This window comes from Apaloderma vittatum, unplaced genomic scaffold (genome assembly GCF_000703405.1).
Source record: "Apaloderma vittatum isolate BGI_N311 unplaced genomic scaffold, ASM70340v1 scaffold27817, whole genome shotgun sequence".
NCBI lineage: Eukaryota > Metazoa > Chordata > Aves > Trogoniformes > Trogonidae > Apaloderma > Apaloderma vittatum.
The window spans coordinates 1072-12789 of NW_009726142.1; the positions used below are offsets into that span (position 1 = coordinate 1072).

At 53.2% G+C, this 11718-nt stretch overlaps 1 protein-coding gene across 1 annotated transcript in view; it reads left to right on the plus strand.

Moving 5' to 3' along the window:
• Positions 1-346: 346 nt before the first annotated feature.
• The window catches only part of LOC104276755 (protein kinase C beta type), a gene marked incomplete at its 5' end in the record, with an annotated part of 35842 nt that continues 24470 nt past the window's right edge, over positions 347-11718 (plus strand). The window contains 3 exons of the mRNA XM_009873180.1: positions 347-443; positions 5162-5308; positions 10260-10433. Of these exons, the coding sequence (XP_009871482.1) occupies positions 347-443; positions 5162-5308; positions 10260-10433 (418 nt within the window). The remainder of the gene's footprint in view (positions 444-5161; positions 5309-10259; positions 10434-11718) is intronic.

Consider the following 11718-nt stretch of genomic DNA (forward strand, 5'->3'; position numbering starts at 1 on the left):
CTCTGGGGCTGTGATGAGAAAGATGTCCCCATCCCGAGGGGTTTTGGGTTGCGCTTGCATTTTGAAGGAGGCACTGGTGCTTCGCGGTGTCAGCCGCAGCGGGCGGTGGATGCGCTTTCCGGGTCCCCACTACAGCGGGGGACCCCAGAAACAACCCCCTGTGTGGTGTGTGGCTGGGAGCCGGCTGAGCAGGACAGTTTGGGGCGGGGGGTGAGGGTTGGGGAGGGGTCTAACGTTGGGGATGGGTCCCGGGGATGCCGTTACAGCGGCGGCAGAGCTGTGCTTGGTCCAGGAGGAGCAGCCCTGCCTGCCCCCCTGACCCGCTGCTCTTGCTGGGTCCCTCCAGGTTTAAGCTGCTGAGCCAGGAGGAGGGGGAGTATTTCAACGTCCCGGTGCCTCCTGAAGGAGAGGAAGGAAACGAGGAGCTGAGGCAGAAATTTGAGGTGAGTTGTTTTTTTTTCTTGGGGGCTCAAGGGTTTTCGTCACTGCTATGTTCTCGGCCAAGAGCTTGGGTCAGCCTTCAGCTCCTGCAGCACCGGGCACACGGAGGGGCCAGGAGCAACCGCTCAGCAGTCATTGGTGGGGACGGATGAACTGAAGGGCATCGTTTTGTAGAGATTTACAGAAGAGCAAGTTAAGGCAAAAGGGCTCAGATACAGCAGGAGCTGAAAGCGTAGGGCTCATTCGCGTGCAGTTTTCTGATGGGATTGACAGGATGGTTTCTAGTCGCAGCGCGTGGAAGGGACCGTCCACGTGGCTCTTCTGAAATTCTGTGTTCTAGTTTGAAAGTACGGGGACGGCTCCTGCGCACACGTGTGTCCGGTAGGAGCAGGCAGTGGGTTTAGCTGGGAAAGGGAACAGCCTTTTCTGGTGGATGAGGAGAGAGATGAAAATGGTTCTTGGGCGCTTCGGTTGAAAGTGCAACAGAGAATATTGCACAGTGCAGAGTTTTGTGGAGCGCTTGCTTGATGCCTTGCGCTCCACTGAGAGCTTGCTTGATCCCCTGTCTCTGCTACCTGGGGGTAGGAAGGAGTCTGAAATCCTGTAATTTCTAAGAAGTCATTTCTTCTTAGTATGAAGAGTGCAGCGTAGCAAACATCCCCCTTTAACTGCGTGGTTTCAGACTTCGTCTGTCTTTCTGTTAGGGTTACATAATTCACAATTTGTGTTTGCCAAAATGAGTGTAGCGTAGCTAAATAAGGAGATACTTCATTTAGTGTGTTTCCATCACTATATTCCAATTAAAGAGGGACCGAATGTCCCAGGATGACCTGATGTAACCGTGCTCCTCGTGTCAGCACGTGCGCGAGTTGTCGCTGCAGCAGCTCTACCCTCATTCTGAGGCGCCAGATAATAAGATTTGTTCGTCTGGTTTTTTTCTGTCATGCTGCTGATTATGAATTAATATAATTAACTAAGATAAATCAAGATATTAATATAATTGGATTTGGAGCTAATTATGGAATGGAACCCTTTCTTAGCTGTTAAGTGCCGAGGCAGCTCTGTACCCTGCCTGGTGCACTGAGACCAGGCTGGGGTTTTAACAGTTGGGTGGCGGGTGAGCTGGCGCGGGGCGTCACTGGTCCCTAACGGCGTTTGCACCGAGGTGGTACCAGCAGAAACTGGGTGACCTGGCAGCCAAGAGTGGAGCCCGTGCTGGTTGAACTACAGGGTGACGGATGCAGCCAAGTGACAGCCGAGGTAGGAGGAGTGACACCAGAGCACCTCGTCTGAAGTCAGCTCGCACCGTTGTGGCTGGTGCTGCCGGTTGTCCCCAGAGGGCTCCGTGGGAGCGGCAAGGTGTGACCTAATGTCTTGCCCGCGGCTGGAGCCTCGTCCCCTTTTAATCTGATCCATCAGGAATAATTGCACATCCTTGATTTTTGAAAGTTAACGCCCGAAGGATGCAGTGAGAGCGGGCGACCAGGGCTTGGCATTGCTGCCGGCTCTGGTGGTGCTTATGAAGAATGAAGGACGTGGAAGCGATGGTCTTTTCGGAGTGCCTGGCACTGTGGGGTTTCAGTTTTTGAAGGTTAGCGCCCGAAGGATGCAGCGAGGGCGGGCGACCAGGGCTTGGCATTGCTGCTGGCTCTGGTGGTGCTTGTGAAGAATGAAGGACGTGGAAGCGATGGGCTTTTCGGAGTGCCTGGCACTGTGGGGTTTCAGGGAGCTGGAAAAGCTCTGCAGGCTTCCCCGAGGAGCTGAGCGGCTCGGCCGCTGTCAGCAGCCAGAGCATCAGGGCTTTGCACTGAGCATCAGCACAGGGCTGGGCTGGTGCTGGTCAGGTTTCCCTGCCAGGCTCCCAAAGATCTGAGTGATACTCGGGTCTGGCTCCCCGAAGAGGCTTCAAGAAGAAATGTCTACTTACTACTCAACGTGCTGTGGAAGGTCTTGCTGAATGATTGATCCAGATGTTACTGGATTAGTAGGTCTTTGCCATTTTTCAGTACAGTTAAAGCCTTCCCAGAACCCTGGGAATGAATACAGTACATCTGGAGACTTGCACAAAATGACCCCTACATAAAATTAAGTGGTTGTCCTTCTGGTAGTCAGCATGAACTCCATTTTTCTACCACTGCACTGGAGAGTTGGCTCCTGTCTCTCCTTTCTTCCTTTAATCTCACGTTTATAAGTAATTTTCCTGAATATCCAAGAAAATAAGACAGTTCTAAGACAACAGCTGGCGTATGACCAACGGTTGTTGGCTCTGTAAGGGACTAACTACCTGATTTTGTGACGTTCCAGTGATGCTAAAATGGTATGTGTGTCGGAAGCCAGGTGGTGAGTGCTCTGCAGATCAGAAAATACGTTGTCCAGAGGTGTCATTTCACTCTGCTGAACTACATCTGTGCATCATTGAGAAAAGGTCCTCAGACAGCAGCACGGCGCGAAGCCTCGCGCCGCGTCCCCTGCCAGTTCTGCTCCGTCTTTGTCAGCCACTTGCTGGGACAGCTTGATAGATGTGAACGTCAGCTGCTGTTGCATAAATTCAGATGTAGTAAATTAACTGTGACAAATGGAGTTGGATAATGAAGGTCAAGCGCTTTCTTTTAAAAAAAATCTGAGCGACATGCTTCAGTTGTAAACCTTAAAGAGGTCTCGATGTCGTGTGAGCGTTAGGAGTGTATTAAAAAGATGTTAAAGGGCTTTTGTTCTCAGAGATAGACATCAGGGACACTCGGTAGGAAAAGCAAGACACTTCACTTGGGGGTGACCAGCTTTACATCTCCCAGCTCTTACTTTGGGGGACTTTTCCCCCTCCTGGCCAAGCCACATGTGGAGCCTCTCTTATCAGGGAAGTCACCTCGTGTTTGTATCCTCGTCTTGTCTCCTCTGAATGTGCCACAGAGCTGGAAATCCCGGTCAAGCGCAGGGCTGGCTGTGCTCCTCAGCGGCGAGAGGGACCCCGGCCAGCTCTCACGCGGCCGGTCCCGCTCTGCCTGGAGCCGGGCGCTTCGCCGGCATGAAGCAAATGAAAAGCCTCGTCCTTCCCCTCTCCCTGTGTTGCTCTTGTCCACTCGGGACGGAAAGCCTGCCCCACCGCGTCGGCGTTTCAGCGAGGGCCAGCGCCAGGGCTGAGGAGGAGGAGGAGTAGGGCTGATCGGAAACAGAGCTCTGCTTTCCGCTGCCTTTTAAAGGAAACCGAACCTTGCCCTTGAATTTTACCACAGCTTGTTTTCACACAGGCTGTCTTAGTGTCAGATCCGATCTGACAAGGTTGTTTTTCAGCCATGATTGACTATTTAGGAAGGTTTCAGGAGAGTATGGCTGTTCTGCCTGCTGAGAAGCGCACATTTCTTTGGGGACGGCTTTGACACACCGCGGGGTGAGGATCGCTGCCAACGGTTACGCTGCGCGGGGCTCGGTCCCTCCTCGCCCGCATTTGAGGAGCTGCTCTCGGCCAGCACCGGAGCCACAGTTCCTTTGTCACCTGAGCCAGTTTGGAACAAACCGCTCTGGCTGGGTGATCCCTGTCTTTTGGGGACGTTGCGAAAACTCAGAGAGTGCACTGAGGGAAACCCCTTGTGCTTGGGGAGAGGTGACTTTGGTTCCTCGCTGGTGTCGGCGCTTTTCCTGGTGGAAGCAGTGGCAGCAGGTCCCCGTGACCGGTCGGTGGTTCCAGTTGCGTTCGCAACCGTGAGGTTTGCAAATCCTAGAGAGGATTCCTTTAGTCTTTCGGATCTTTGTAGGTGCTGCAGGTGACCTTGAGTGGAGAATTTTACAGCACGGAGAACCTTGCAAGAGCCAATTAGCAGCGGCAAAGGGTTGGAGATTACTTGCGAGGCTCCTATCTGGAGGAGCTGCGATCAGCAGCCAAATTGAACTGCTGGAATCGGGTTAATGGAATTTCATGCTAGACTGAGCTCAGTGCAAGCCTTACGCCGTCACGTATTTCTAAAAATTAAAGCCGAATAAATTGCGAGATAGCTTTTACAAACTGTGGTTCAGCAAATTAGATAGCCCCCGGACCGATGAGGAGGTGCCGAGCCGCTGATGAGATTTGGTGTTTAGAAATGTGGGGGTTTTGTGAGGCCCTTTAATAAGCAATTGTGATGGCAGCAGCTCGCGCGATTGCTCGGGGATGCAGGAGGAGTGCTTTCTGCTTGGGTTTGTTCAGAATGGATTTGTAGCTTCCTACGTTCAGCCTGAACTGGCACGGGAGTGCAGTTCTCTTCAGTATCAGATAGTAGTGGAGGTGGAGCTGGATTAAAAGTCCTGTATTTTGCTTTAATACGTTTATATTTACCTGTGCTTTTCTGGTGAGGTGTGAGACACAAGCCAGCTTCAAGAGGGATAAAAAAGAAGAAGCTTATTTACGCCTCTGTTCTATCCTTTCGATGACCTAGAGAGTGTTACAGGGCAGCTCCCCGGGCGTGGAGGCTGCAGAGAGAGGGGTAACCGGGTAACGGGCAGATGTGGTTCCCAGTTGTTCTCGCAGAGATTAACTGGGAACCAGTGGAACAGTGCGATGTGTGGGGGCTGATACCTTGGTGTTTCCCCATCACGCTTATAGGAAAGGTTCCTGTAGCTCAGGGTAGGGTTTGACCTGGAAAATCTGCACAGGATTTCAGGAGCACTGGCTGGTTTGATAACGACCATTCTCCCTGCTGCTGTTGGTAATTTCTTCTCTTTTCTCCCTCTCCTATCTCCACCTCTGCAGAGAGCCAAGATTGGAACCGGGTCCAAGGCTGCGGATGAGAAGACAACAAATGCCATTTCTAAATTCGACAACAATGGCAGCAGAGATCGGATGAAACTTTCGGATTTCAATTTCCTGATGGTGCTGGGCAAAGGAAGCTTTGGGAAGGTGCGGTGCCGCGTCGCCTTTGCATTTTTGGTGTCTACAGACGTTTTTCTAGCGTTCGCGTGGCTGCTCCAGCGTGATGTGCCCTTGCAGTGCCTGGCAGCACTGGAGTCATGGCAATGGGAGCCCAGTTTGTTGGCTCCCTTCCACTCTGAGACTGCTCTGGCACAGTGACGAAAGCCTGAAATGTCTTGATGAGACCATCATCACAGTCAGGTGGTCTCTTTTGGGAAGCAGGGTGCATGCTGTGTCTTTAAAGCTCTTTTTTATTTGCCTTTTTCTCCCTCCCCTCTAATAATCACAAATACATGAGAACATTTTAATTAACTTTCCAGACCAGTTATGAGTGGTAACAGAATTTCATTCTCCTAGTAATTATGTGACTTGGAGCCTTCATTTTTCTTGGGGTCTTGCCAACTTTTACCATGATTTCCATTAGAAATTCCAGCGCTCAGGTGGCTGCTTGAGCTTCGCAGCCCGGAGCAGGCAGGAGGGTGAGCTGCTGTTGCTGAGCACCAGTGTGATGTGACGCGATGGATGTCCCGGCACCCTCTCTGATGAGTGAATTGCCCTAATTGCGGGAAATATTGCTCTGCCTTCAGGCAGATCTCTTGGGCAGGCACTGAAGGTGAGGAGGGGATGCCGGAGCAGCGATGCTCACCCGGCACGTGCTCAGCTCGAGGGGTGAACCCTCTCCTTTTGAGCTTGAGGAGGTCCCAGCCACTCTAGACGGGTGTTTGCTGCCTCCCTGAGCGTGGGGAGCTTGGAGATCCGCCAAAACATCTGTGACAGGAGGGGGACAGGGAGTTCCTGATGGTGCCTGGAGCATCCCTGTGGTTCCCGTGCCAGCGATGCTGCTGTCGTTGTGTTTTACACCTTTGCTGCGGGCTGGCAGTGCCGGGGAGCAGGAGCAGCCCCGGGACACCGTGTGCGTTGTGCCTGCGCTGTTCTCACTCGGTATCTATACACATGCCCCTTCCCGTGTCGCTTCTGCCCCCTGCTCTCCCCCTCCCAACACCTAATGCCTTTTAAAGTCTATGCCTGGCATCTGGGAACTCGGTACTTGTGGGCTTTATTCCCCCCCCTTCTTTTAATTTGAGAAACATTAGCAAACTCTTCAGTCGGCATCGCGGCTTATATAAGGGAATGTGTGACAGAAACTGTTCCCTGGAACAGAATGTTATAAATATGCTAATTAGCGCTTATTAAAACAGCACGTTGGTTTCTCCGGTTAGCTGCAGCCTCACCCTCACGTGTGCCTGCGCCTGGCTCCCCCCGGCTCCCCTCAGCATCCCACTGCCCGGAGGGACGAGCGACTTTGCTCCCAGCACCCTGTGGTCCTGGCTGGTGGGGAGGGACGGGACAGAGGCACCTGGAGCTGGGGCAGAGGATCCCTCTCCAGCAGGTTCCCAGCCCTCAGTGGCAGCATCCTTCGCCCAGGCCAGCCTCCCTCCTCCCAGCCCTGCTGCTGTCTCTCCAGCTCTTCACGCTCTTTTAGTGAGTCTTTGTCTCAGGCATAAGCTCGTTAACCCTTTGGCATCAGCAGCTCTGATTTACTGCTTGGTATTTTTCTCTCTCCACCGCTACGGCTGCTCAGGGTCAGGGATACCTACGTGTTGGCCTCGGTGGAGTGTAATAAGCTTCCTTCCTCTACATTCGGTATCAGAATATCTCTAGTTATGATGCTGGAATGTTCCCAAACAAATACTCTATATTACAGGAATAAATCAAGTTAAATATCAGCTTTTTCTGCACCAAAAAATAAAAAAAAAAATTTAAAAAGAACACAATCTACTTTCCAGAGAGTGAGCTGGCAGATGGAGGTCCCCACAGAGCCAGGCATCAAGGTTTGGGGGGGTGGAAAATTGCTCAGGTTTGGAAAAGAGCTGAGGGGCAGGGGCTGGGGCATGCTCAGGGAAACCCTCGGAGCTCCGTGGTGGTCCGGGCTAGCCCCGGGCTCCGTCGGGGCTGTCACTGGTGTCAGCCCTCCCCAGGGCTGGCGTGCGGAAGGGAGAGGTTCCCGAGGGAAGGAGGCAGCGCTTGGCACAGCCCACCCTGGGTTTGCTTCGCCGTAATATAAATAGAGGAAAGTCAAATTACGTGGCTTGCTCATATTTTTGCAGCTAATCAATCTGTCGTGCCATCAAGCTGTCAGTCTTTTCGGGGAGGGTTCATGGTGTTTTTTCAGAGCAGGGCTGATTCTTTTGCCTCTGCAGTTCTGGATTGCAGAGACCATTTTCACATCCTGTGATAATCTTAAGCCGTAAAATGCTTCCCTCTCCTCTTTTGGTACGAAATGTGGCGGAAGGGCTGGCAGCTCCTCTGTGCCGCCAGCTCTGGCACCGCTGCGGGCAGGGCTGGGGTGAGACGGCGTCGGAGACCGAGGTGTGAGCCCTGCAGAGGAGCAGACTGTGTCTGCTGACGTGTGTGCCTGCTTCGTGCCTGTCACTCAGGGTGCAGAAGTATTTTCTGGCTTTGCCCTAAGAGCAGAGCCTGCAATCTCTTCTGCGTGTGGAAACTCGCGGTGATTCCAGCATCCTGAACCACATTGGTCTTGATGCACACCTCTGGAGCTGCTGGCTCTGCCAGATGTGTCACAGGCAAACGTGGTAACGTGTGGTTTCCAGCATCCCTCTGCTCTCTCCCGGACGTGGCCTTGTGCCGGGGCTGTGCTGCAGCTGATGTTTCAGCAGCTGCAAAGTCCTTTTGCCTTTTGCATCTCAGTTGAGCAGGGCTGGTAGGCTCAGCTGGGGCTCGGGGTTGCCATGTCACGGGGAAGGTGCTGCATGAAACATTTATGGTCACTATATGGGTTTTTGCACCCACCAACCTCTGTCCATCACTGTGCTGGGGTGTGTCCCGGTGCTGGGTGGGCACTGACGTCTCGGTAGCACCCACCGCTCTGCCCTTCCTCCTCCGATGGCCCTGGCAGCGTTCAGCTCCCCTGCAGAGTTATTTACTAGAGCCCAGCCCTGTTCTCCAGCAGCTGCTTTTACCTTTGATCTGTGGTGTTCATCCCCAAACACGCTCCGTTACCAGCAACGTGCTCTCCCGAGAGTCTCTCTGAGCAGATGCCAGGCCCAGAGATTCCCCAGTTTAGTTACTTTATCTCTGAAAGGGTTATGGATAGCAAGGTAGGTCTGTGTATAATTGATGCCGGATATAATGCAGTTACTCCCAGGTCATGGGTTTCATCTTCCCGCAGCCTGTGTTGTTGGAGCGGTTGCTTCTCGTTTTCCCCCACCTTTGAGTGGCCAAAGCCCGTCTGCTTTTATCACTTCAGAATCAGCCCTGGTTTTTAGCACCTCCGCACAGCAACTTGAAACGATGCAGGTAGATGGAGGCAGTGAACTGGAACAGTTTGGTTTGTGCAGGGTGTTGTGAGACACCTCGGGGAGCTGGGGTGACGATGGGAAAGGATGAAGCTCAAATCTGGCCCCTGTGCCCTGCTGGGCTGCGTCGCTGCAGCACGCCGAGCTGCTCCCGGTTCTCAACTTTCTTCAGACACCCAGTAAATAAATCCGCTCCCGAAGTCACTGACGCGCCGTCAGGCACGCGACACGCAGCCGCTACCGTCCGGGCCCCGCTGATGAAAATGTAAATGTCAGCGGCTGCTCCAAAGCACTTGGCGCTGAGGAGCCCTGATGCCTTTCCCGGCTAATCCTGACAAGCGGCGTGTCAAGGACGGCCAGCCTCCACTGGGGCCACTGCCAGGCGCCCGCAACGAGCCAGAGCCACGCGCCTGAGAAACTTCTCCTCCCCTTGTTCTGCACCCGCCCATGTCCTCTGTCCTGGGGCTCCGTCCCCTGCTCTGTCCCCTGCCTCACCGCTCCAGGGCTGGCACGTTGCTGCCCTCTCCCCAGAGAGGCTGCCCTGCCCTGGGACGGGCTCTGCCCCAGCTCCGTGGGGCAGCCAGGCACGTTGCATCTGCCTGGGATGGGCAAGAGGGTGAAATCCTCCATCCCAAAAGTCTCCTGTGAGACCTGCTCACGTTTCCTCTCCCAGTCTGCCGCAGCCTGAAATGCATTTCAGTTCCAGCCTATTGATGCCGACTTCTTGTAATTTATTTTCGCAACATCCCGACTCCTCTTCCTGATGTGACTGGAGGATTTCTGCAGACTCTTTCAAATGGAAAGCAGTTCATTTCCACTGAGCACTCGAATCTAACGTCATGAGAGGGTGCGAGGAGGGAAAATGGGAAGCAGAGCACGGCTTCTGAGGCCGTTTATTTTGCCAGCAGCCCGAGGAGCAGCTTACGCTGATGGAGCGTGGTGGATTGCTCTGGGGATCCTCACTGGGGCTGATGGGATTAAGGAGGGAGTTTTGCACCAGCAGAAGCAGCGCGTCCCATTTAGTGCAATAAATAAACCTGCAAATGGGTGAAACTGGTTTAAAATGGGAGCTTGGATTCTTCTAGATGAGAGGGGCTTTGGCTGGATGATGGGCCAGCACGTAACTGGGTTTTGATCGTGTTGTGGGAGGGCGGGTGAGCAGGAGAGAAAATCCTGCTGTTACTTTCTCACTATTGCCTATATGCTGGATCTTTTTCCCTCTTAAGTTTTTACAACTTCATAATTTGGTGGACTCTGTGTTGAAGCTCTTGATGCCCTCCCCCGATGCTGCATGCACCTGGAGGGTGCTGGTCCGGGTCCCAGCTCCGGGGTGGCAGGTGATGAGGGATGATCTGTGGCTCGGACGTCAGCAAACCCCTTGGGCTGGGTTCCTCGAGGTGATTTGGTGGCGAGGAACTAGCTGGGTTACTGTTAGACTTGGGGTTCCTAAAGGCTTTTGGAAATACCGCTGGTAGCGTTCTGCATCGTTCGACACCTGAACCTCTTTTCAGGGCTGTAGTGGAAGCCATGGGATGACAAGCAAGTTGTTATTTTTAAGAATAGATGCTAGAAGCGTCGCAGATCCAGGTTTTCCTTTACCCTGTGTCCTCTCCCTCGTGCAGGTGATGCTGGCAGAGAGGAAGGGCACAGATGAGCTCTATGCCGTCAAAATCTTGAAGAAGGACGTTGTTATCCAGGACGACGACGTAGAGTGCACGATGGTTGAAAAACGGGTCCTGGCTCTCTCTGGGAAGCCTCCGTTCCTGACCCAGCTCCACTCCTGCTTTCAGACGATGGTAAGTGCCCGTGCCCCCTCCCTGGGCAAAGGGACCCCGCTGGACCCTGGACATTGAGCAGGGGGGGACTCTGACACTTTGCAAAAGGGATTTTAGTCACTTGGCTTCGCTGGTGAATATGTGGGCTCGCCTGTTCTAGAGACCCAGTGTCACCAGTTATCTGGGACCAGTGCCCCTCTGGGTGGCTGCAGGGTGCCCGGGAGCTGTGTGGACAGAGCTGTAGGGACTTCTGCCCCGGTCACACATTTTAGCTTCTCTAAAACGTGTCTTTGTTTTTATTCATGTTTCTTTTCTGGATGTACATCACTACACTTATCAAAGCAGCCACGTATTTGCTGCCGTGGCAGCCTCACAGCTTGCCCAGTTTGCTTCAGAAGTGCCTCCATGAACAAAACACGTGTGTGTGTGCTGAGCTGGAGGTGGTAGCGTACAACATCTGCACCCCTGAGGTGGTTTCCCTCGGAGCTGGACTGGACGGGATTTCTCAGCCGCTCGGGTGCCCACGGTACCAGTTACGCTTCCCCAGCTGCTACTCAGGGTTCAGTCTTCTGATCAGAAAACTGAGTAGAGGGTGAAACCGCGGTACAAACTGCAGGAAACACAGTTGGGAACGGGCACAGGCTGGAGCCACAAACCAGAAGCAGGGACAGGGCCCTTTAACACAATCTCTGCGCAGCCATCAGCACGCTGTGAATGAAAGCGTCCAGGTACGTGTCAGCAGGAGCAGGGAGAGGGAATCAGCAGAGTCCTTTAGAACGATGACAATGCTATCCAGGAGGATTACATTTTAATATTATCCCAGAAATTTCATTTACCAAACACATTCAGTGTATTTAAAGCCTGCGGACCGGCTTTGCAGCACAGTAATCAAAATGTGGCAGGAGAAGCTATTTCACACAGCATCTCTCTGGCATCTGAAGTGAGTCAGCGCAGGATTATTCCTGGCAGACCTATAGTAGCTTAATAGTAATCGTATTTGTAATGTAATCAAAATGTATAGCAGGGTGTATTATCGAATGCTGGCACAAAGCACTTTGATTTCTGGGAGCACAGTCCGGAGCACGCTGCGCAGCCGGAGTGGGAGTGTTCAGCGGCTGATGGGAGAGAGAAAAGCCCTAAATCTGCCTTTTAAAGGAAAAACGAAGATGAGCAGTGAGAAAGCTCCTGCCGGGGTCTGAAGGACCAGAGAACCTCTGGGCTGGTCCAGCTGAGAGATCCTGGGGTGCTCTGCCCCGAAGAGGTCCTGGGTCAAAGCCTGGGCTCCTGGGACGGGGGTGAGCTGGCT